This window comes from Dermacentor albipictus, chromosome 6 (assembly GCF_038994185.2).
Source record: "Dermacentor albipictus isolate Rhodes 1998 colony chromosome 6, USDA_Dalb.pri_finalv2, whole genome shotgun sequence".
Taxonomy (NCBI): domain Eukaryota; kingdom Metazoa; phylum Arthropoda; class Arachnida; order Ixodida; family Ixodidae; genus Dermacentor; species Dermacentor albipictus.
In genome coordinates, this window is record NC_091826.1 from 73,565,656 (window position 1) to 73,592,193 (window position 26,538).

At 45.7% G+C, this 26,538-nt stretch overlaps 1 protein-coding gene across 2 annotated transcripts in view; it reads right to left on the reverse strand.

The window, feature by feature from the left end:
- Positions 1-2,707: 2,707 nt before the first annotated feature.
- Positions 2,708-26,538, reverse strand: part of LOC139061201 (probable lysosomal cobalamin transporter) — a 46,781-nt gene continuing 22,950 nt past the window's right edge. The window contains exons 7-13 of one of the 2 annotated variants that reach the window (XM_070540853.1): positions 26,005-26,265; positions 19,565-19,629; positions 15,995-16,208; positions 12,325-12,468; positions 10,894-10,936; positions 9,453-9,556; positions 2,708-5,387 (exon numbers count right to left, since the gene is read on the reverse strand). In XM_070540853.1, the coding sequence (XP_070396954.1) occupies positions 5,277-5,387; positions 9,453-9,556; positions 10,894-10,936; positions 12,325-12,468; positions 15,995-16,208; positions 19,565-19,629; positions 26,005-26,265 (942 nt within the window). In that variant the 3' untranslated portion in view covers positions 2,708-5,276. Of the gene's footprint in view, positions 5,388-9,452; positions 9,557-10,893; positions 10,937-12,324; positions 12,469-15,994; positions 16,224-19,564; positions 19,630-26,004; positions 26,266-26,538 lie in introns of both variants that reach the window. The other variant, XM_070540852.1, reaches the window with a different exon arrangement.

The following is a 26,538-nucleotide window of genomic DNA, read 5'->3' on the forward strand; positions in this document are numbered from 1 at the left end:
GAGAAATAATATGAAAACGTCCAAGAATTTAGAAGAAAAAAAAAAAGATTGAATCGTCGCGACGGCACATCACAGTCCCCGTAGGCGTCGAAGTCTCTACAATGAAATTATTTTTGAACAGCTCTGATAGCACCCACGCAACAATGGTTGCTTGTATACTGTGAAATTCTCATATTCTGCGGCCTAAAGCTCATGGCACGGTGCGAAAACGCGCTCACGGCGAAAGCAAAACGCGCGCGGACATGCATGCAGACGCGCAGTCGGTCGCTGCGAACCCGTGCGATCGCTGCATTGAGGCTTCATTCTGTTATGCCCCATTTGGTTAAACAGACAGCCCACTCTAACGACATATCTCACATAGTTTACTCTTGGCGTTTGGCTACCTTTCACGCAAGAAGCCGGTTCGGGAGACTCCATCGCGGCGACCGCGCGCAGTGGCGTTCACTGTACGTATTCGGTAAATAGATAGCGTCTGTAAACGATTCTGGGCTTTCAGTTTGCCCAAGATTATCATTTCGACAGTAAAAAACTTATCTCGTTTCGAAAGTAATTAGAGAAATGTCCGGGAGAGCTCGCGCGTGGTGTTTTCAGTGAGTGCAGACAGCAAAACCTACGAGGAGGGCGCCGCGTGATCCCTCATACTACGCCAGCGAGGCGCTTCCGATAGATGGCGACTCCGTAACTCCTCGCCACCAATACGGAGAAAGGCCGGGAGGCAGCGCGGGAGGGAGAAGGGCGCTCCACCAACAAGCGTGTACTTTGCACCGTCGCGCGCAGTCGCACGCGCCGTATCTTGCAAGGGCTCGTACCTCTGCGCTCGCTGGGTTCTTGCCGCTTTTAAGTTTTAGCGACAGACCGCACGAAGGTCACTTCGCTCGCTGCTGCTTCCGCGCTTGCTCACACCAGTGTTTTGACAGTGAGTGTTTACACTCATCGAGTGTGATGTGTTCATGTTTGCTTGTGCGTGCTGACACAATGCTTGTTGATTCAGTTAGTAAGCGAACGTTTCCAAGTTTATACGGCCAATGAAGCTACTCTCTTTACTTCGCATAGCTGCCCACTAATTTGCTATTGCAGTCGATCCTTTGTTTTTCGGGCGAAACTGGGACTTTTTTTGCCCCATCATGCTGTTTCGAAGCTCTACAAGAGCACAAAAAATTATGTCTTTCATTCTCTTATCACATTCTGGTTCTTTTTTTTTGTATGCTTGCCCTTGTGTCTTGCCATGTGTTGCACTATTTTTTACATGTTAAAATAGTGTTGAGACAACCTCTAGAACTACTCTTCTTAGTCTGAAGCATAATCAGGTAAGCTGCATGTCAGCGACAAAGAATTTTTTATTATTGATGTTATACCGAAGGCCATTGTGGCCTGCACAACCATCTACAGTTATCAATGTGCCACCTTTGCCCATGATACGAAGTACTGCTTCTTGCTCTGCAAGCACAATTACGATAGGCCTGCCACTGTGATCTGTGTGCGGCCACACTCGTGCGTAAAGATTTTGTGGCCTCTTCTGTCTTGAGCAGTGCATGCATCAAATTATATGTAACATAAAAAATGTGTCTATTTGGTGATAAAGCTGAGCTCTCCAAAGCCACGTTTTTTTTTTTATGTGCTGGTGCCGTGCCTATCAGGTGCGGCCAAGCCCTTTCTCGAGTCGCCAACTTCTCTGGCAGAGTAAGAATGCTTTCACGCTCAGATAATTCTTTACTCACATTGATTCGCATTCATGAGTTCGAATGAAGCCGAGCTCAAATTTCACCGGACAGTACTGTTCAATACCTTCTTTACCTGCACAATATTTAACCATTATAAACCCCACCAATCAAGTGACTTACCTTTTGGTGATGGCACGAGGCCCTGGAGACTGTTGGCCTCATCAGCATTTCTACAAAACAGCCTAAAGTGGCTAATGTCATGAAGAGAGACAGATTTATTGACAGAGAGGAAAGCCTGCTGACTGGACCCTATCTGCTCAGATGTTCAGGCTGACACCTGAACATCTACCAGTAATGTGGGGAAGGCTGGAGAAGAGACAAAGATAATGGACAGCTGCACTGCTAAACCACGCCCTCTCAAAGCTGCCGCTTTCCCCTTCGTAGCAGCATTTATGTCTTTTCAACAGTGCGGCCTCCAATAAACTAAAGGTGAAGGTGGCTCATGATGAAGCAGGTGGAATTGATGTAGTGTGCTATTCCGATAGTCACAAAGCTTCCCGGTGGGCCAGTTTGCCTCAAGGGCCACTTACTGGTCAAAACATCTGCACAATAATTCATGTGAGAATCAAACTTCACAGGAGTGGGACTTTCATTCACCAACATCTGTCAATCGCAATGTTATTGTAGGCTAAGTTACAAGCCATTACAACGCTACTAGAACATAGTTTAATAATGGTGTTTGAGTCCAACCTTTATCCTTTATTGCGCAAAGTAGAGGATAACAGCACCTCTTGACTGAAGTGTCACCATACCTCGATAATGCTACTCATCAATTCTTCAGTGATCACCAGAGAAACACCTCTCTACTCTATCCAGTGTTTTCAAGATGATGCTGAAGGCACCTGATTAGGAAATTGAGAATTGCCGAGGGGCATTTATGAGGAGCATATTAAAGCACGAGGTAGAAGCATGAGGTTAGGGGCATTGATAAATACTGGGGCTGATCTAAGACTTATTTGCAACACAGTAATACTGTAAGCAACAAACAGGGAGAGATATCCAACTTTTATTTATTTTAATTTGCACTCCATTCCAAAATTAAGCAGTGTGGAAGGGCAAGAACAAGCAAACTAAGAACACTGCTCTTTCAGCACTGTACAGTCAACACACAGAGTATAGTATAGTGTAGTATAGTATAGTACGGTATGTACAGTTGTTTTTGAGTTTCAAAAACACGTAATGTCAAGTATGAATCACTCGTAGCACATTCGGGTACAGTCAGTAACTAAAGGAAGAAACAGGCTATCTTGGTTTGCAACAGCAGTTCTGGACATTCGACTGTACATTTTGGAGCACCGTATATGCAACAAAAAATAATTTAAATTGAGTCTAAAGCTTTACTACCACAATATTTGGGTATAGCAGCGATAACCTAGCTTCATTAACACTACTGGAGCCCAGTTCTGGCCACACTAGAGCTCTGCTGCTGTTTTAATAGTCTTTGAAGCACTGCTGGAGTGCTCTAAAAAGCCCAGTCGAATTTGCCGTCAATATATATGTCACATCACATGAAATTACTGTCACAGGTGTATGCTGCACTGAGACGTCATAGGGTTAGGGCCTGTTTGTACACATATTGCACTTTGCTGAATACCACAAAAGTGAACATGTGGGTGGCAGCCATAGCGCTCATAGTGGCATCTTTTTTTGGAGGAAAAGAAGAGAGCCAGCCACTACAGTCGAAACTCGAAGTAATGAACACGAGTTAACAAATTATCAAACATAATATACGACATAAAACTAAAATGTTTTTCACCAATATTACCATATGCAGCCAATATGTACTCGTGTAACTAATATAGCTTATAATGACTTTATTTTTGTTTTAGATGCTACTTCGTTATAATGAGGTTCGACTGCATGCATTCCTGATTTTATTGTTGCCGACCCCTTTGGGCCAGCGGTGCTGCTTAGGCCTACCTTACTGGTATTCTGGGAATGGCCATATGTGCATGCAGTTCCATTACTCATAAACTGCCAAAGCAATGTAACTGATACATAGTTAAGAATGATTATCTCTTGCTCGACCGACTGAGAAGCACATCAAAGAGACGAAGTAAGCAGAGTGCTCGGTAATGTTCGCCATTGCACAGCACTGGTCTATTTCCATTGTTCCTGGAGCCAGTACAAGTAACGAACTTGATGGTCGACAAATTGACATCAGCGTACCACAGAAGAAGTTTGTAAGAAACGCTGGCCATGGTAAAGACAATGGAACACTTTCACAAACACCGTCACAGTCAGCTGCATACTTTGGCTTGCTCTCACACATAGACTAAGCCCTTTGTGCTATTAGGATCAACCTATTTCAAATAAAAAACATTGGTTCTTAACTACAATGTGTACAAGTAATTTCATATTACCTTCAACAGACTTAATGAAACTGCAAGAAACGAAGAAAAAGCCTTTTCTATAAAGGTGTTTTTCAGCAGTTACAAAAAGTGGAAGATATGTGCTGTAGCATTTCATGCTCTTGTGCACAATTCTGCCTTCAAACTCGTTTGCACATAAATTTATCTCACAAAACACGCGCACACACACTCATTCCAATGCTTTCATAAGAGAATATAAACCATGACACTACAACCCAGTCATGTCGATGATTAGTAGCAGCAGAAAACTGCAAGCTGGCTTTTAGTGAAGCAACAGCATGAGGTGCTTCTCAACCTCAGAATGCAATTGCTCACTGAACGACCGCAGCGCCAGTGAGACTGTAGACCACCACGCTATAGATAGGGTCACAAAGTTCTCAAGTACCAGGCCTTCTCTAAATCATTTTTATACTCCATAAGATCTTTTGATTGCATGTGCCTGGCTAACACATTGCGGGCTCTTTCCTGAGCCCATAAAAGAATACTTTAACAGCAACTGCAACAAAACTTTGGACCGCACAAGAAGCTTAGTTTGAGATAGCGCAGCTATGGAGCAGTTGCCATGCAATATCTTAATTTCAAATACAAGTAGATGGTAACGAAAAGTTAAAAAACAAGTAAATATACATTTTTGGCACCAAAACTGAAAGAAATAATGTTTTTAAAAAGCACAGTCACTGCCGCTCGCCAGACGTGATGCATGACATAGAACACTCAAAACCAGCGCAGTTCCTCGGCATGACCTGTGAGATTAGGCAGCACTTGTGGCTGCCAGCACCGTGCTGAAAAAATCTTGGGCAAGGTGACATGCTGGCATTTACAGCACATCTGCTTTAGTACCATCACATTCTTAAGTGCTATTTAAAGGCCTGCTAATAAGAAAGCTAAACAATTGTCAGCCCCTGCAGCTTTGCTAAGAATGCTTCGATAGTACACAACACTAATTTCTAACCAGTTTAGCTAAAGTAACACTGCTGTAGTTGGCCTTAAGCAATACACTAGATTGCTATTAAATATGCATATTTGGCTGTGTGTTCGTTAGTCAAATCTAGTAAACGATGCCTTAGATGATGGAGCAAAGAAAAACAGCAGACACCGAAAAGGGACTGATCTCTCACAGGGGCGGACTCGGAAGGTGATGATAGCGCATGGTGGTAGCTCGACTAGCGGTACTTCGTATCATTCAGGCACGAATGAGGGGATCATCGTCGTCGTCCTCAAATTCATCAGTGTCGACCTCCACCGATGACTGCCGGCCACGCACCATCAGCACGAGGAAGGAGACCACCGTGCTCTGAGCATATAGATGGGACCAGGTGGTTAAAGCAGTTGCAATGTTGGGAACTTCTGCCATGCTCAATCAACAACGGCACTCATCTATTTATGTTGCAATGCAAACAAAGTTGCAACGAAACTAAGTCAGAACTTCGTGGGCAAAGGATGTTATTGGCAGACACAAGACGGGAGTAATCGGAGATTGCCAACAAAGGCCTCTGCTTTGTACTGTAAAGGTGAGGACAAAATTTTGAGGTATCTGCGAGCATGTGCCAAACGACATTCTTGCGCCCTCAGACAAAGCAAGTGCCTGGTGTCGAGACATGGCACTGCACATGCACGTCCTTTCGCGCTCGTGTGCCTGCCAATATGCAGTACCAGGTGCTTGCTTTGTCAGAGGGCGCAAGGACACAGTTTGGCACATGCTCAGATTCCCCCATCACTCCATGTGCTTGATGCCTTTACCCTCCACTGGCACATGTCTGCAACATGCTGCACGGTGAGGACCATCGTACTAATGAAACTAAGAAAGCAAGGCAGGCAGCGAAGTCAATGCAGGTTGTTGTTGCATCTGAGAGGAAGTTCTAGTGACCTTAGGAAGCAGACTTCTTATTATGTAAGGCAAGGAATTTTTTACAAAATTCCCAAAAGCTGATAAGCTAAACAAAAATTGAAGCCCAAAGTTTAACATTCCATAACTTTGCACCAAAAGCAGATATTACAATCCTGCAAACTGCATATGTTAGAGCATCTAAAGTGGACAAATGTGATACAGTAGACATCCATTAATTGGGATATGGTTAATTCAACTTCGTGGTTAATATTATCCCAACCGTAGGTCTCAGCTGGCACCCATGCATCTCTTCAAGCCCTAACTTTCGTTATTTCGATCTTAGAATTGGCCTTTGCCGTATAATTAGAACTTGACCAGCCCGCATACGTGTGCCTGACGCCTATGGCGACCCTGATAGCAACCCTCTTAGTGGCAGCGCCTGTCTTGAAGGAGCTTAGGGGACAGTGCATACGTTGAACACATCATCTTCTGCTGAAAACACCTATTTTCATCCTGCCCTAGGGAGATTTTCAAGCAATAAGTGCAGCTCAGAATATCTGACACCGCTATTTACCCACTAGTAACCAATGCTTTCTTCTTTCAAGGGAATTGGGCCGCATATTGCCTGCGTGGGGCAATCGGATACAAAACCAAAACCCCCTTCGCAGCATTCGTGTGCTTTACAGCAAAGCACAAACTTATTGTGGCAAAGCTAGCTTAAAAAAGAAAACTTGACAGAACTGACTAGGAAACCAGCCGTAATTGTGCAACACATGTTACACCCTTGACCATTTTTCTTCCTAAAAAATCAGGTTCACGTTAAGTTTCTGCTTTGTTTAGAAGCTTTAATGTGATTTCTACGTTAATTTACTACTTTGTACATACAGAAAGTGGCCATCTTTTATTTAGGGGGCACATTATAATCAGGTAAATACCGCCAAACGAATCAGCCGTGTGTATTGGTGTTATTTCTGCATTTTGCTTAATTTGACCTGCCGGATAATTCAACAGATTTTGCTGCTCCCGTCAGGGACGAATTGAAGAAGGTCAACTGTATATAAATTTACAGCTTATGTGAAATTGTCACAATGTTTACGAGGGCTTTACAAGCATCTTACTCACAGAGTAGTAGTATACAATTGCCTTCCGTTAATTCAACTCTGACAGGACCTACAATATTGATGGAATTACTAAGTGGGTCATATTAAACAAGATGAAAAAAATCTGAGGACACCTAAGCGATTCTTATGAGTTGTAAACAAGAAAGCATTAATGTCCAACTGAGCACCTTTGAGCAGTCCTTCGAGTTTAGCGCTGCGAGTAATGTTTGCGTTAGTTCTTGTTCTGCCTGCCGTGTATTGGGAAAGTTTACAACGAAGGTGGATGTCATTGCCTGCCTGCTGCATTCTTTTGCTTCCTTACTTCGTTTGCGGTGCGTGGACAACCACGTTTCGCTACTGCCGAGGTTGCGGCCACCGACGATGTAGATGCTTCAGACTCCGTGGCAATACGTGCAGCACGAGCCAGCAAGTGCAAGCCAGCATCATGAGTACGCCTCGTGCACTTATGACGCTGATTTCGCAGCCATGACATGGCGTCGAAACCAATGGTAAGTGAGGTACTGTTTTTTTCACTGCTACAGAGGCCGCCGGTTCTTTCCCTCGATGGCACTTTTGACGCTTTTGCGTCAAAAACCCTAAAGCACTGCTGATTCATTTGACAGCATTTTCCCGAGTCTAACACACTCCAAAATCAAACATGTCTTTTTCTATGCGGCCAAAGCAGAAAACTGATGTAAAAATGACAAAGCTACTAAATGAAGTTGAATTCTAACGCACACCCAATTGTTATGCATGGTGGCCAGTTTTCTAAAGTCAGCTTCAGCACTTTGTATTTGCTTCGTGTGTTGTTGCAGCAAGTTTCCATCTTTGCCAAAAATGCCTACTGTTGCGGCCCTTCCTGCCCATCTCAGCTGCGCACACCTGACACACCGAACTGTTCTGTGGTTCGATTGTAGTGTGCCTTCTATATCTGCTGCTGAGTAAGGGTGCATAAATACCATGGACTTGCATTAATTCGTACGAACTGATCGAATAATCCAGCGGGTCGAATTAAACAAGATGCAGAAGAAATGCCAAGCCGTACTGGTGATTCATTTGGCAGAAGCTGCCCGATTCTAACACGCCCCCAAATGAAATGTGCCCTCTTTCTTGCATACAAAGTAGAACACCAACATATAAATTACATTAAAGCTCCTAAAAAAAGCAGAAATCTAACATGCACCGGATTTTTCAGCAAGAAATAGTGTTGTGCAATGGCAGCTGGTTTCCTAAAGTCAGTTTCGCCACACGGTTTTAAATGCTAACTTCGCTGCAACACTTGTATGCTTCACCGCATAACACGGGATGTGTTATGCGGTAAAGCATACAAACGTACGTTGCTAAGGCGGTTTTGGTGTTTTGTCCAATTGCACTGCGCAAGCGATTTTCGACCCAATTTTCAATTTAAAAAAAGGCACGTGTTAAAATCGGCTAAACGCCTTAATCAGACATCGTGAGCTATGGTTATTGCTTGAATACCTTTTTAGGGCATGCCGAAAATGGGAGTTGTTGACGCATGATTACACGTGTTCAAAGCATTCACTGACCCCCTAGCTCCACGGCTCTGCCGAGACAGACACTGAACACTAAAGGGGTCGCTAACAGGGTTGCTATCGGGGTCACCATAGGGGTCAGACACATGCGTGATGATTGGTCAAGTTCGAATTATCCGGCCAAGGTTAACTTTAGGATCGAAGTAATGAAATTGTGAGCTTATAGACCTGCATGGACCAGGACCTTCAGCCAGGATCAAATTAACCGAAAAATCGAACTAACCAGGGCTGAATTAACAGATGTCTACTGTATGTAAAATTTTGAATGTGAATCCGATAGTCCTTGTTATTGATTCAACAGTTCACTATTCTAAATTATTGAATGTTCGTTTCAACAACTCTAATTGGAGCCTCAACAGTGTAAGCACTGCTCCAAGCAATCCTGCTGCAGCAGAGCAATAGTTGCTACGCAGAGGCACCAGTTCCTAAGAAAATGCACTGGGCAGGTAACTTCTGCTGAATAAATTCCGGTGGTTCAATAACAGTGCCTTGCTTCTAGGCAGCCTATATACGGATTTGTTGTCTCAATTTAGCCAAAGCTATTTTTTATGTGGACCGTCGCAGCATCTTTGCAACCCTTCAAGACAATGTGTGGTACTGTAGCATCAAAGATGACAAAAGTACGAAACTGTGGTACCATATCACATGCTTATAAGCAGCTCCTGAGAAGCTCAGGCACACCCACTACTGCGTGAATGAGTGCACTGTACAGGGTAGTTCTGTAGTTCTGCAAGTCTTCATGCAGTACTCCCTTCTGTTTTCCTGATGGCAGACAGGTAATGTATGCTCTGAACATTTATGTGAACCAACACACAATTCGACAAAGAAGCTCTCTACATGTCAACGTGCTTGCTAGTTATTCAGGAGAGCGGACTCACCCCCAGGAATAGCCAGGTGGCCCAGTAGAAAGCGGCACCAAAGATCCACGCCTTGAAAAAGAATCCCTCCAGCATGGCACTTCCGCGGCTCATCACACAATCATCTGGAAGACAAATCAAATCACGCTGTTTAAAGTGCCATCATACAGAAACATTATGTCAGTATAGACTTATTAAAGTATATCTTCAAATCTATTTTCGTTATATTCCACAGTGAGAAGTTCATTACTATTAAGTTAAGACCATATTCCATTTTTTGAATTTTGCACTGAAACTAGCAGTTCTAAATTCTTTTTTCATGCTTCGGCTTTTGCAGTGCACTAAGCGTTCATCAAACTTCTTATTGTCAGTGCATGGCTCCGTAATGACTGCCGTACACGTGCATACACAACGCATTTCGGCTATTCGCATACTTGGATGGTCTTTGTAAATGAGTTCTGCCCCAATTTTCAGAATAATACCCCTGTCACACTGGGAGTTTTAATGTCATTCGAACCGAATGGCATTAGCATCGAATGACATTATTCAGTTGCTACACAGCGATATTTAATGTCATTAGCACCGAATGACTTCGGCAATCGAATGAGTTCGAGAAACTCATTCGGCTTCGCACTCGGAGCGAATGTGTACTCTCAACCCCAGAAACAAAGCAAAACAGGACACAGTATTTGCAAATTGGAAACCGTACTCGTATAGAAACAATAACGTTTGCGTGTTTTAATGAACTTGTTACTCTAAAGAGACAAAATTTGTGCGGCAGGCTGTCGCAAAATGTTGTTACTCTCCTGCTCAGTAGCGTCTGGCCGCCGTCCATGCCGCCGCCACTCTGCTCGTCGGTCATACAACGTCTAATCGCTTCCTCTGATTATTACGCCTTGCTCGTAATGCAAAGTACGCAGCAACTTATCGCTTCACCTCCTGCAACTTAGCGCCGTCGTCCAGCGTCGACATGTCAGCCATTTTGTTTGTTTTCAATTTATCGGCTACTCAGGTGGCTAAGCCTTGTTTTGGCTTATAGTGGCCACATAGTCTGAAATAGAACAACTTTTTTTATACGCATTACTAAAATATTTTTTTTTCAGTGAAGTGACGTTCCAAAAATATATTTAAAGTTATGGAATGCTCATGCAAGCACTTTATACCTACCTTGTTCTATTTTAGTTCCGACGTTTTTTTCGGAATCATCGCCATTGATATCGCCACCGAATGACATTAATTTTTCGAGTGTAGCAGTTCCGGGGGGCGAATGACATTCGTTGCATCGAATGCCATTCGATTTGAATGACACTAAAACTTCCAGTGTGACAGGGGTATAAGATATTAACACGGGCACAAGCGCCATGCTCTCTCATGAAAATTGTCTGTCTGTCTGCCCTGCACAACTCTGTTGAGGAAGCAATAATCAGTGTTCTGTTTGAAGAGAATCAAGTGATGTACTCACCTGGAAGTGCTTGTGAGTCACAGGGCTGTGTGCCGTTAACACCCTGCAATGACCAGCAGCAACACGTTGTCACCACTGTGTGCAATTTCTCACCTTGTGGTGCTGCACGCAGACAATGTGCTTAAGTTCGTCCGAGGTTCACTTGGTTACTCATAACTTGCCACATTTATTCCATTTTAGGTCAGCGACGAATGCAAGTCAACTCCTCGAGTTCAGAGCCAATTAAAAAGTTACACTGTAACATTCAATGTCCCACAGTTGCACAGTGGCCTATGAAGGAAGCCATAGAGGAACGGTTCCAGATTAACTTTGACTGCCTGGGTTACAACATTACTATGCAGCCAAAGTACAGTACACGTCTCTATCGGAATGGGGCTGACACTACAGGGCCTGTGACCTCATAGACACCAGCAGAACACCACAGTCATTGGGACAATGCCGATAGTCAGAGCCATGTGGTGGTATAAAAAAATAAATAGAGAGGATAAAGGAAATCGTTCAAATGCAGGACGACCTGTGCTCCTGTGCTCCTCGTGGTACAACTCCCAAGGTCAATCTCGGCGCCCATTTGACTTTCAGCCGCCAGCGTGCATGTGTGAAGGTGTGACATCAAGTCATGTATCTGCTGCAGAGAGGCGTCACAGCTGCACTTGCTCAAGCTTCGCCGCTGTGTACCACGTGATTAGGTGAGGGTTCAAAGGGCTAAATATAGTCCGACATACCATGTGCACACGCATACGTTACGTCAAGTTGGAGAGGACGTGCACGTGCCACCAGTACACATGTGGTGTACAGACTCGTGTAAGGGCCGCAGTTTTTTTCCACGATTTTGATGAGATGCATCCTTTACAATGCTCTCCTTGTGCTAAGCCTCCTCTCTCTTTTGCCCCCTCTTGCAGAGTAGCATGTGGGCAACCACTTCAATGCTGGCAAACCTCTTTGCTTTCAAAAAACGAGTTCTCTTTCTCTTCTGATGAGACATACTGTGCATTGCATTTCGTCATCACAGTGACAGACCGCAACATCTTCAGTTACAGAAAAAATTTTCACTTTTCAACTGGCATCACTGAGAGCAATTTATACTTCAGATTATTCCTGTTGAAACAGACCTGTGCTGTGTATTCCAAGAGTGGCACTCAAAAGCATTCACTGCAACAACACAAGAACACAAATTTGGCCACAGGCGAGTCGGTGCTTTAGCCAGCACAGCCCTTTATGCTTGGCTCACCCTTGCTCATGCAACATTCGATGCTACACTTGCTGCTACATTCAGCGCCACGTTTTCTGCAGCAATGATCCTCAGCACTACAACCGTCACTTAGAACAAACAAGGCATAGGAAGAAAAGCCATAGAGCAATCTGCCCCAGCCGGTCTCGCAGAAAAAAAAGGTAGGCTTTTGCTAGACCAAATTAAGGAATGGGCTCGCATACCTGGTAACGTTGTGACCCATAGGTGGCATACTGCGGGCAGGCCGAGTGCAGCAGCACGTTGAGTGCCAGCGCCACAAACACCAGTGCCATGCAGAGGAGCAGAACCGCCTGTGGCCGCGCTCGACCCATACGTAGACGGTACATCTGCACAGCACATGTATGCGGCCCTCAACAGATCGAAACACAGCTAGGCACAGCTGCACGTCTTAAAGGGACACCTGCAGAAAGACGTTAACCCTCGTGTTCTAGAACTTTCATTTCCTCTATTTGGCATTCCAACTTAATTTACGAAAGTAGACGGCTGTGTCACCACTCGACAGAAGCAATCACTAAGCTTAACGGCACTCTACCGGAATTCTTAACGAAACGCTGACATATCATTTACAACTTTTCATTTTCTGCGTAAAGTGAAGGTGCATAGAGTAACGGTAACCTCACGCCTGCCTACGTCAAATACCCCAACAGATTCCTAAAATAAACTTAAGCTTGATGTTGTGAGAATTTTAGATTAGTCAAGAATGTGGAATGCAATGCGGAAGTCTTGCTCATCAACTCCTTTGACAAGATCAAGCTCTTGGACTTTGAATGCCGATCACTTTGATACTTCCTGATCAGACAAGCTGTTGTACAATTATTACAGAAACAATTGGCAGGCCTCAGAGCACCCTAATTTAATATCATAGCTTTTTTTATGAAACAGCTTCATTTTTGTTTCCAAAGAGGCATATGTGTCATTGCACCACGACACAGAAGGTCGTCACATGTGAGCATGGCTTCATGACGTCTTACCAATGCCCTGGTTCTCTTGGTGGTCCGTCATGCTGTCACACTGGGCTGCAAATGATTAGTAGCGTAACAACTGACCAAGCAAGCTTGTACTCCCTCAGGGGTTAAGAAATGTTGGTTATCTATGCTAGTCACCACGCTCCAAATAATCGAAGGCAGCTCAGCGACACCAATGGTGAATACTGCTATGTACATCTTATCCCTAGAGCTCAAAATATCACTCCAAACAGTGCCTACTCTTTCCTCAACCTATTCAAAATACTTACCACCACTTTTTTCCTAGCATCCATGCAAGTGTAGACACAATCTTTACTAGATTTATTTCTTTAAAAAGACGTGACTAAGCAGTGCTTCCAGCAGAAGCAAAAGTGAAAATGGGGCCATCTCATGTATGTGAACGACAGTACCGCACCAACACCATGACTCCCAAGTGCACTGTAACAGTGTGTCATACCATGTAATCTCAAGGCCATGTCATTACAGAAGCTCAGCATGATGGCAGTTATGGATTTGTAGAAATTCACATGAGCATGGCACAGAGCTTTGAGTGCAGCACGAGCTGTAATAGAGGGGATGATTAACTTATTTATTTATTCATTTATTTATTTATTTATTTATTTATTCATTCATTCATTCATTCATTCATTCATTCATTCATTCATTCATTCATTCATTCATTCATTCATTTGCTTGTTTGTTTGTTTGTTTGTTTTAGTGATACCTCAGATACCCCATTTTGGAGTTTTACATGAGAACTGGGCACATCTAGTAGGTCATATTTTTGATGAATGCCTTGACAAACGACTGGAGTGGTGCACCACTTCAGCAGGTAAATGACTCCAGTCCTTCACTGTTTGGACGAAGAAAGAGTTAAGATGAGCGGTGGTGCGAGCTGGAGGGGTTTAAACAGCCTCTGAATGGCTATGATGGGATGAAGTGCAATGCACAGGCGTGATGTCTGTCTGGTGATGCAGCACGTGATAAAACTTGTAAAAAAGACATAGCCTTGCTGTTTTGTGGCTGTGCTCGAGGGTTGGAAGATTCAGCGATGACTTAAGTTCGATGACGCTAGTGTGGTAAGAATAGTCAGAGTGAACAATCCTTGCTGCGCAATTCTGTATGGATCCCAGTGCTGTTGCCAGGTTAAGTTGGTATGGGTACCACTCTGAGCATGCGTATTCCAGTTTGGGTCAGACGAGTGTTAAATATGCTAGTAGTTTTACTGAAAGGGGAACAAGAGGTGGATTACAGTGCAGGTAGTATAGAACGCAATTGGCATCGTTGCTAATGCTGCAAATGTGTGAAGACCAACTGAGGTTACCAGGCAGGTTAACACCTACATACTTATAAGATGTGATGGCACATGCTCCAGTAATGGTGATAACGTATTTAGCCAAAATAAATTATTGGCAGCGGTGGAAAGTAAGCAGCGACATTTTCTTGACGTTGAGGGACATCAGCCAATTATTACACCAGATTTCAATGATGTTAAGGTTGGACTAGAGAGCACGAGAACCAGTGTTGTTAGTAATAGGATGATAGATTATGCAATCATCAGCAAATAAACAAATTTTCAAAGGACAGCCTCTCGGTAAACCTTTAATGTATATTCAGAAGAGTAGTGGTTCCAAGACAATGCACGCTGGAGAGAATGGGTGATCAATTAGACAAGCTTTGGTTAGCGTATATGAACTATTCACGGTTAGTTAGAAAGTTGTGTACCCAATGGAGAACAAAAAGGTTAAGATTAAGACATGATAGCTTTAGGAAGAGTCACTCAGGACGCTTCGAGGATGTGGCAGTGGCAGCATGCATTCGATTACTGACACAGTAGACTTAATTGAACTCTGGTTAATTTTATGTTCTGGTCAATTTGATCCCGACGGAAGGTCCGGGCCAGAACACAAGCATTTTTATCGGCCCAAACATTCTTTATTTCGATCATAAAATTCGTATTCACCAGTTAATTCGAACTTGACCAGTCTGCATGCACGCACTTGACCCATATGGTGACCCCAATCGTGATGCCTGCAGTGTGGAGATGGGCTTGCACTAGGCTTACCCTATGAGCGATGGTCAGGAAAGGGCAGGACGCTTGTCCACTCCAGAACACACAAAGGCACTACGGCAGGGTTCGTCAACTCTCCGACCAGCGCAGAGAAGCCTCCGCAATCAAATGTCAACAAACACTAGTTTATTAACCCAGGATACACCACAGTGCAATAGTTGCAGTGTTCATGGGCAAAGGCTCACCGCAAGACCGATCGAGTATGTACACCTGCTGTACTAGAGCTAAACGGGTAGTGGTCCACCAAATGCAAGAACAAAAAGTCACGAAATGTAACCACCTCGTTGCGGTCCTGCGAGCATCTGCCGCAGTGGTGAAGCACTCGGCAGAGGAGAGCTCACGTGGAAAGGGCGCCTGAGGGCCGCCACTCGGGAGGCCAATCAGGGCGCGTCTCAGTGACTTATGCTGGCATGGCGTCTGGGCACCAGGAGCGAGAAGCACAGTTTGCGCTGGAGGTTAGCTCCATCACACTAGTTGTGTCTGACATGTTGCCACTGGGGCAACAGTTTTCAGAGATCAAGCTAAGCACAGCGCACAACCTGGAGAATGAGGCACGGGAAGGCGCTTCAATCCCCACAGCTGACATGACATTTTGTCAACACATCTCAAGAAAAAAAAATGTTTTTAACCTTTCTAGCTCCACACTTACTAACTAAAGCAACCTGGTATTTTGTTGTTGCTGTCTCCACATGGTACTGCCTTTACACATACATTTCTGCAGCCCCGTTCCTGCAATAACCTTTCACAAGGTCACCAGTGCTCCTATACAAGTAAATTTGCTGGCATGACATGGGCATACAATGCTTTCGTGCTCACCCGAAGAAAGAGGCACCAGATGCCGACACGCTGCAAGCCGTACGTGGAGCAGGCAATCAGCAACAGCAGCAGAGCCAGTATGAGCGCCGAGTCCAGAATTGAGGCGCCCCAGCGCTGCAGCCACACCAGTGACAGGTCCAGTGGGTTTGGAAGCTCAGGGTGGTCCAGCAGGTAGCCCATTCGAAAGCCCAGCGAGTGCATTGCTTTGTCCACACTGCATGTGTCAATGCTTGCACTGAGATGCATTCCAGCATCACCTTTTATAGTGAGGAGACATTAAATAGGAATAGATGTGCAGCCGTATAATTAAATTATGTGTATGTGACACCAAAAAAGCCACTCTTAGATGTGTGCAGCAAGTGCCACGAGATTGATTGAATAACCGTTCCTATCAGTCAACTGTCATTCACTTCCATGGTTTTGTCGAGGCTGTTTGATATTATTTTTTCTTCTTCTCTACAAGATGTATGTGTTGGTTTACCTCCAGGTGGCACTTATTAGAGATGTTCCCAATGATGGCTCAGAAAGCTTGATGCAAGGCATTTCACGTCTGTTAAAAAATTGTGCAGATCCCACACACTCGGGGAGCCGATGTTATGCAAAGCATTTTGCAGATGCCTAGCTATCCAGCATTGTTTGGGGTCTCGCAATGCTATACCAGGCAGATCAACGTGTTTGTATAAATTAAGTAGTTGTGTGTGGGTGGGTTGTAAGCATATGTGTGTTACAACAACAGCACGACGAAGACCTCGTTCAAGACGGTCTTATAGTGACAGTGGCATGGTTTCTAAGCCAGCCATTCAACGTGAGCTGATGAAATGGCAATGCTTGGGTTTTACATAGGCACAGAGGAAGCATAAACGAAAGTAACATGAATAGTGTCGTCGACAGCGTCTGTGTTGTACAATCATATGTACGTATGGCTACGTCATGTGGTGCACGTTTAAACGATGATGGCATTTGTACTTAGGCGAAGAAACATTAAAACATGGTTAACTTGGGCAATCAGGAAGGTTAGACAACATCACAGAATTTCTACATAGTGTAAGCTGCTACGAGGAAAAGTACTGGGAACGGTGGGCCAGTGCCATCGATCGTGTGATCCAACACAGCACCTCAAAACATGTGCTGTCACAAGAAAAGACGAAAATATGGCACAAGGCATAGACACCAAGTTTTTCAAAAAGCTGACTGCCTTTGAAAGAGAAAAAGTATGCGAGCGACCATGGCCTAATGGTTAGACTGCACACAACGTGTTTGATCACCAAGTCGGAGGAGGCGATGTGCGAAATCGGGCCCAAGGATTACACGCGATGTGCTTGGTTGCCAATTCAAAGCACTGACCCACGCTTCTGCAATGTCCATGTAGGCACAGCGCCCATTTTGACAATCACAGAGATTACGGAGAGTCGAGAGCTCACAAAGCACAAAGAGACAAATGGACAATGTCCATAGGAAACAAGCGCCGGACCAATGGCAAAGCGCTCTGGAGTCATGTGGCGGGCGCAGCCAGTCGGAGACTTCAGAACGACCTTTAATCATTTGTTGTTTTTGTTGTGTGTGAGCTTGTCTCCGAGTGGAGGAGAGAGCTGAAGTGCCAAATTTGAAGTAGGAGAAATGCGCTTTCTAACCGGACTGAGATGGCGGCACTCGGTTGCGCCGCTCTGGGGATATTGTGGCAAAAAAAATATTTTTTTCGGGATTTCCACGAAATTTTTTACTACCTTGCTGATGCAAAAAGTTTTAGAGCACTTCTATGTGGTACTTCAGTGAAGATATTTCGGATTCAGGTAGATAAAGAATTACAGAAACTGAAAATGCGATCCTCAAAAAAGAAAAAAAAAATTCTTTTGCCATTTTTCGTAATGTGAAAGCTGTATCCCCACTTAAGAAGTGCTCCATCTCAAACACGCTCATAAGCACACAAGATGACTCGATTCTTGGGCAATCACTTTGATAGAAAGCTTTGCCTCCACGAGACTCAGCCAGTCATTGCACAGAACTCCTCAAAGTGTACGGCCGACAGTGCTCTTGGCACTGTGCAAAGGTGGCAAGCTAGGCACAGCCCCAGAAACCATGTTGCAGACACGTTCGGTTGCGACTCACGCAAAGTTTCTCAAAACTGGAACTAAACCCTCGTTATAACGAAGTGAATGAGACGGTGAAACAACTCTGTATAAGTGGTAATTCGATAAAGGCAACTACTCCATAAAAGTTCTTAAAGAATTAGAGCTGAAATAGCACAACTTCGTAGAATTCTAATACGAGTGCAGCACGGAGCATTATTGACTGCGATCGAGCCAGATCGGGATCAAATTTCTTGGTCGCGATTGGCCCTTCTGCACAAGCTGTAGGAGGGAGCCAATAAGCTCTTGGTTTGGATGACTTCGGGCACGCTGGGCATGCAGAAGGCAGCGCTGAGTAACATTTGTTTGTTCCATTGTGCACTACTCCCACAGCACCGCAGTCACCACGACCGTGGCGCCATCGGCGACACCGATGCTCGCCACTGATTACGCGCACACGGGTGCAACACTGAGGAAATGAGTGCGCCGACGAAAGGGCTACTTCCTCGCTCAGTGCGTGCTCAATGAGCATAAGCCCCCAGAACAAAACTAAAGGCAGCGACATTCTTCTATTTTGCTGCCCGAGCCAACAAGCGAGGGGAGGTGAGAAAGTTTATCCGATTCTCCCTGTTGGTGAAGCAGAGTCGCACGGTTGCACTCGTACCGTTACCGTGGAAACAAGCGCGCAGGCATCCGCGCGCTACCAGCCGCATCTTTCGTTTATTTGGTTTTGTTGTTTCAACTTTCACCAATGCCATGACAGGTGCTCTTGATCGTTGTGCGTGGATCCGGTGACCTCGACGATCGGCATACTACGCAGTGCGATTGCCACTATCAAAAAGAACAAACTGAGAGGACGAGCAATGAGGGAAGGCAGGTGTGTTGAGAAGGAGAGGCCACGAGCACCGCTGCGAGTGCGCGTCAGTTCGCCGCTGATAGCACACAGGCGCAGCATGGAGGAAAAGGTTGCATAAGCGGCGTGATGGTGTGCCTGGTGACGGAGAGTCGCTTGCTTGCTCGGTGTGAAAGGTGCCGAGCACCTTTCACACCAAGTGTGAGTACACGCATGCCCCTTGACAGTTCGCTCTAAGCAGAGCAGCTTGTCAGTGTGCTTTGAGTAATCCAGTAAAACACGTGTGTTTTGGTCGGGACTGGGAGAAATTTCTAATCAACCAATCATTCGAGTAAAGCATCTTCGTTATAACAATGGTTTACTGAATATCCAAAGTAGTCGCCCAAGAATGCTGTTCAAGGAATGCTTCGCCTCTTCCTCAGACAACAATGATGAGCGAAGAGAACTCATTTTCAAATTGGGATTCCTTGAATGAAAGTATCATTTCTTTTTATGTTCATCTCAAGCCACATTCGTGGTTTCATTTTTCGATTTCACGTGACTGCAATGCTGCCCCTCACGTCACAATTGCAGGCGCGTTACATTCAAGTAAATTGACAGTCATCTTTGATTATTTCTGTGAAATTTTTTTTTGTGAGACTCCACACTCACTTGGAGAGCAGAAGTGATGCCCACAGTAGCAAGCCCAGCAGGACAAACACCACTCCCAACAGGATCTGCAAACACATTACGCACTATCACAGGCCACACTCTGGAACCATGATTTTGGGCATAGCACTTCCAGCACAGAAGTTGTCTGGCAACTTAAGACCTCTTTTTCATTTCTCTTTTCTTTTTTACGCGAGGAGAGCACTGAAAAGTTGCCAGGTTGAATAGCTGCTTACTTTCAAGTGCAAGGTTTTCTATCTGCATTAACAAATGATTAACTAGCCATGAGAAAATGCTTTTAATGTTCACGACATCATGGGTCATTGATGTGAAAATGTCAAGGCATCGTCACCACCTGCCTTTGATTGTGTATTTTATGGCTAGCTAACCTTTCATTCCTGGCAAGAAATGGACTATTCGTTGTTGCACAAGCACTATTCAAGGATCTAGCTTGTCCACAAATTTCTCCTTACATTCTCCTGAAACTATGGAACAACAAGGTCAAGGGCTGAGCCAGTTGGTGTGTTACTGAGGGTGAAATCCAGCAAAAGATGCAATGGGCTATCCGGTAGAGAACTCTATAGTCTATCCATAATTTCCTCCATAGTCTAGTTAGGAAACTATAACCTCAGGCTGATCTCTCTGCATTTTCTCTAATAAATTCTCTTCTCTCTCACTGAAGCAGGCAAAGGGAGGCAGGGCTTCCACATGTGGCAAAAAACTAACTAGTCCCAGTATTGCTAAGAGCAATCCAAGGATCTTAACTACAGCCACTTTCAATCATGATATATCCCAAGTGGGATGGAATTTCTCAATCGCAATTGGCTCACTTTGCGCAATCTGCAGAAGGCATATAGTTTACTACCAAAGTTACTAGAAAAAACTCTGACGCTGCAAATGTTCAGCCACCGTTGGAATGATGGTTAGTAGAAGGATTTATCTACCTTTGTGCTCGTGACTTCTGCGACTCTTGTGGCTTCATTTACTGCGCTTAGTCTGCCTTTATTGGCCTACATTTTGAAGCAATCCTATCTTTCTAGATGCAGAAGGTAATCGGAACACATGCATAATCAGTGTGACTTGTTGCATTTATAACACAATATTTTGTTGAAAATGAGCTCTCTGCAAAGTCACAAAGGCATCTGAAAAGCTCGAAGGACAAAGTTTATGCAAATCGATGCATTAACTATTGTTCCCATGCTGGCTGCCATGCTTGCACCTCCCGTAGACACTAGCACCGTAGTTCCCTCTAGTGATGTTTGTAGAGAACTCTACAGCAGAAGGGAGCCAAATGCAGTTCAGAAATTCAGTCCTGACAGGGGTCGATCACAATAAAAAATACACTGTGTATCGCACCGGCCTTAGTCCCCCAAAACAAAATGCTGCCAACTGTGTTGGGAAGGGAGCACACAGCCACATCATCGGCGGGCTCCGCCAATGCCTCCTGATAGCACAAGGCCTGTGACACCACTCCGATCCGTGACACCGTGCTACATGGCCCAACTGTAATAGAATCTAACGGGGATGCTTCCAAGTAGACTGTAGTAACTTCGACGCAACCGTTTCATTAGAGAGCTTTAGTATGTCCAGTATTCAATGCAAACGGACTGGGTGTTTTACTGGATGAGCGGAGGTGCAAACACGAACAGCGTGCAGGGTGCAGCCACCTGGTGGTGTAGAGCCCTACCAGACAAACATGCTCATATTAGAGTAACCAAGTGTATTTTACTTTGTTTACTTTTATTTTGCTTTGTCGCTGGTGTAAATTTTCGGCAGCAAGACGATTATGCCACTGCCAGAATTTTACACCAGCAGCAAAGTAGAATACACTTGGTTACTGCAAATACTACCTCTGTGTTTGTCTGATTGGGCTCTGTGCCACCAGGCGGCTGCACCATACAGGCCGTTCATGTTTGTGCTTCCGCTCATCCAGTAAAATGCCCAGTTCAGCTGCGTTTATCCAAATAGCAGTAATGCTATACAGTGAAACCTCGTTAAACCGTAGTTGGCCGGAGCTCGGAAAAAGTACGTACTAAACGGTAGTACTGTTTAACCGAATAGCATGAGATCGCCCACTTACCTGTCGAAAACGGAACTCAGAGAGAGTGCAATGAAAGGGGAAAAGAACATGCAGTATTTATTCACTTCGCACGACAAAAGTGTTATTTTCGTTTGATGCCGCAGTGGCCTAGCACAACGACGACAGCGGCCTCAAACTTACTGAAGCTGCGTGCCAGCTTTTCAGCCAACCCCCACTTCTCGGCAAACACTCACATGGCAGATCCCTCGTTGGCATTACGTATTGTCCGTGCATGCACGCAGTAGTGCTGCAGAAGTCCCGGGGGCGCCTTTTTCATTGCCGGGTGCCAGAGTTTCGAATACTTTTCATTTGGAATAGAGTTACGTTATCGCGCCCCTGTTCTCGTCGCGACAGTTGCATTCACGAGGCTGACGTAACGCATAGCTTATGCCACTGTCGGTCCTGAATCGCCCATGCTGTCGCTTTCCGTGTTGTCCTCATCACTGTCGCTAGTGGACACTTCGGCAACAACACAGGCAACGATGGCGAAAAGTCGAACCTCGTAGCCGACATGTCTTCGCGGTCGCAGCAGCGCTGCCGAGTAACTTCTTCGCATTCCAAATGCCACACGCTGCAACCAACAGCAGATCCCTGTTGCGTGCCGGCACCGACTTCTTCGTGTCACGTTCGATAGCACGGACGATGTCTAATTTTTCTTCTATGCAGAGCACCCGGCGTCTTTTTTTATCCGAGCGTAACAACGACGCGAGTCCTCGCTTGCACGACGCCATAACGCTCTCTGGCATGCCGTCAAAATGATGTTGATGTTGATGTGGCTTCACGCGCAAGCACACACAGGGCACTTGGAGGCCGTTGTTTCGATCTCTGAGGCTTGTTGTTCTGCCGGGTTGCCCGATGGAGACGGCGCACCGCCGTGTTTGCGCAACGAAAAGTTGAAACGCTACGTTTTAACCGATCCGTATGCAATAAGCTGGTACGGTTTATGCGGATACAAAACGCATTATGTTCAATGGCCGCTGAGTCGGGGATTTGACTTTACTACATTTAAAACGAAACTACTGTTTAAGCGGGTACGGTTTAATGAGGTTTTACTGTATACAGTTGAACCTCGCTACAACGAAACTGACGGGGCGCGCGAAAAATTTCGTTAAAGCGAAATTTCGTTGAGGCAAAAACAGGCCAAAAACACTGTCAGGTTGGACCACATAGTCCCAAAACATCATTTATTTCCAAAGAAGTCGGTCAGCTTCTTCTGCTTCTTTTTTTTTGCCACGAGTGCAGTGGCGCGGCTTTCGCATTCGGTGAACAGTTGCATCGCGACGTCGTCATTGTGAGCACCGAAAAATCTGCGGATCACATCAAAAGCATCCATCACTTTTATTGCAGGTGGTGGCGCTAAGTCCTCCGCGTCGCTGTCATCATCTGATGATGCGTCGTTGTGGCGAACGCCCTCAATTATAGCTTCGTCACTCAGCTCCTCGTGAGCTAGCACTTCACTGTCAACAGCGATGTAGTCGCCGATGTGAACATCGGCCGGCACATCTCCGGAGTCCTGAAGGGCTGCCCATGCCGCATTGGCCTCTGTGGAGGGTGGAGCAATTGTACTGCAGCCTTCCTCGTCCGACGTGGAGTTCGCTGCCAGTTGAGCATCGGAGTGAAAGCCGGCGTGCACAAAACAGTTGTAGATGATACTGCGACTGGTTGCCGTCCACGCTGCTGAGACCATCTGTACATCATCATCATCATCATCATCAGCCTGGTTACGCCCACTGCAGGGCAAAGGCCTCTCCCATATTTCTCCAACGACCCCGGTCATGTACTAATTGTGGCCACGCCGTCCCTGCAAACTTCTTAATCTCATCCGCCCACCTAACTTTCTGCCGCCCCCTGCTACGCTTCCCTTCCCTTGGAATCCAGTCCGTAACCCTTAATGACCATCGGTTATCTTCCCTCCTCATTACATGTCCTGCCCATGCCCATTTCTTTTTCTTGATTTCAACTAAGATGTCATTAACTCGCGTTTGTTCCCTTACCCAATCTGCTCTTTTCTTATCCCTTAACGTTACACCTATCATTCTTCTTTCCATAGCTCGTTGCGTCGTCCTCAATTTGAGTAGAACTCTTTTCGTAAGCCTCCAGGTTTCTGCCCCGTAGGTGAGTACTGGTAAGACACAGCTGTTATATACTTTTCTCTTGAGGAATAATGGCAACCTGCTGCTCATGATCTGAGAATGCCTGCCAAACGCACCCCAGCCCATTCTTATTCTCCTAATTATTTCCGTCTCATGATCCGGATCCGCCGTAACTACCTGCCCCAAGTAGGTGTATTCCCTTACGACTTCCAGTCCCTCGCTGCCTATTGTAAATTGCTGTTGTTTTCCGAGACTGTTAAACATTACTTTAGTTTTCTGCAGATTAATCTTTAGACCCACTCTTCTGCTTTGCCTCTCCAGGTCAGTGAGCATGCATTGCAATTGGTCCCCTGAGTTACTAAGCAAGGCAATATCATCAGCGAATCGCAAGTTACTAAGGTACTCTCCATTAACTTTTATCCCCAATTCTTCCCAATCCAGGTCTCTGAATACCTCCTGTAAACATGCTGTGAATAGCATTGGAGAGATCGTATCTCCCTGCCTTACGCCTTTCTTTATTGGGATTTTGTTGCTTGCTTTATGGAGGACTATGGTGGCTGTGGAGCCACCATACAAATCACATGTACAAATCGTACATGTGTACAAAATGTACACAGCCATGTACAAATCCACTTCGATTGCCCGACCGGTGTCGATGTTTAACACCAGCCGCTGAATCAGTCGCTGTCGATAAGCGCTTTTAACGCTATTGATGATACCTTGATCCAGCGGCTGGATTAAAGCCGTGCAATTCGGCGGGAAGAATCTTACTTCCACGCTTTGAAGCTGAACGTCTTCAACGTTATGCGCTGAGCAATTGTCGATGAGCAAACAAACCTTACGTTTCTTTGCCGTCATGTCACGGTCGAAAGCGGTTAGCCACTCTTTGAAAACGGCCCGTGTCATCCAAGACTTCTTATTGGCAACATATTTGACGGGCAGGCTCTTGCCACCTTTGAAGCACCGCGGCTTCGCACTTTTGCCTATCACCAGTGGGCAGCGCTTGTCAGACCCGTCCATGTTGCAGCACAGGAGCACAGTCACACGCTTTTTGCTATGCTTCCCTCCGCTGCATGGCTGGCCCTTCATGTGAAGCGTCTTGGAGGGGAGGAGCTCGAAGAAAAGTCCCGTTTCATCGGCATTGTATATGTCTGATGTGGCATATTTCTCCATTAATTCCGGCACAGTAGCTGATGCCCAAGCAGATGCAGCGTCGGCGTCTGATGAGGCCGACTCCCCACACAGCACTTTAGCGACGATTTCATGCCTGGCCTTAAAACGGGTCAGCCACCCTGAGCTGGCTTTGAAATCATTGATGCCCAGCATACAGGCATAGCCAAGTGCCTTTTGCTGCAACATGTTTCCGCTGACCGGCATCTTCTTTGCGCGCACGTCGAGGAACCACGTGTACAGAGCCTTCTCAAGGTCCTCATGAGCCGCTTGCGTCAGCTTTTTCCGCTTCGCGGATGTCCCCGAAGAAAGAGCTTGCGCTATCGCGTCTTTCGACTTCAAGATCGTTGACAGCGTGCTCTGTGAGATGCCGAAGTCCGCTGCAACATCTCCCTTTTTCCTGCCACTGGATGCCGCGCTGATAATCCGTGCCTTCTCTTCAAGCGAGAGGAACTTCCGCTTTCTAGATGAAGTCGCCATGCTCGCATTCATTACAGCGCACTAGCAGCACAAGCACGAGTGAAAAAAACTAGGGCAAACGCGCTGCTGTTGCCAGGCTGCTGCGTCCTTTGGCAACGGATTGGTTGCGGCTCTGAATTGGATTGGAAGAAAACGGGAGCTTGCCCCCGCGCCTTGTCGCAAGGCAGCCAGCCCGATAGTCATCAACACCAAGCTATGGCGGTGATCATGTGCGTTTCAGTGAGTGGATTAGTTTGGTCCAGCGAATGTTTAGCGAAACAAAGCAGCGTGGGCCTATGGAAGTACATAGATGGGCGGCGATATGCTTGTTTTATTGTAAGATATATTTTTAAATCGAGCTTCGCATAGCAAAAATTTCGTTGAAGCGGAAACGCGCCCCAAAAATGGTTCGTTGTGATGAGAAATTTGTTCCATTACTTTGTATAGCGAGCTGACGGGGAATTGGAAATATTTCGTTGAAGCGAAAATTTCGTTGAAGCGACGTTCGTTGTAGCGGGGTTCGACTGTATCTCTATTATGCCGTTCTTGGCAATGTAAATTTCACGCCTAGTAGCACTGCATCATAAAGCTAAGCGCGCAGGCCTTGTGCTATCTAGGAGGCGTTGGCTCAGCGTGCATACCTGTAGGGGCCTGATGAGGAAGCGCAGCCGATAGGAGCAGCTTCCACGAAACTCCTCCAGGCGACGCTGACGTTCATCCAGGTTGTGCAGCTGCTCCTCAAGGCGGACAGTGCGCTGTTGATCAGCTCCCCCTCCATGTCGTGCCAGCGCGTCCAGCTGGGTGCGAAGGGCACGCCGTCGCTCGCCGACGTCCGCCACCTCAGTCGCTGCGCTACGCTCGCCCAGTACCAAACGTAGGGGCAGGGCAGACATCCCAAAGCCCTGCACCAGTACACAGACAAATGAACAAAGTTAGCCTTCTGAATGCAGGGCATTGCTGCAGGCTGTGTGATGGAGTTCCTATTCTGAAGTGAATCACATTCAATTTGTCTCAACGTAACACGCTAACTGGATTCACACGATGGTCACAATCGTGGATGAATCAATAATGTGACACATTCACATGACAGCAGGGAAAGCAGACAATAACAAATACGGCCTAACACTACCTCACTTCCCAAAGCACGGTGTAGGAGTTGGCGGTCGTAGTTGTAG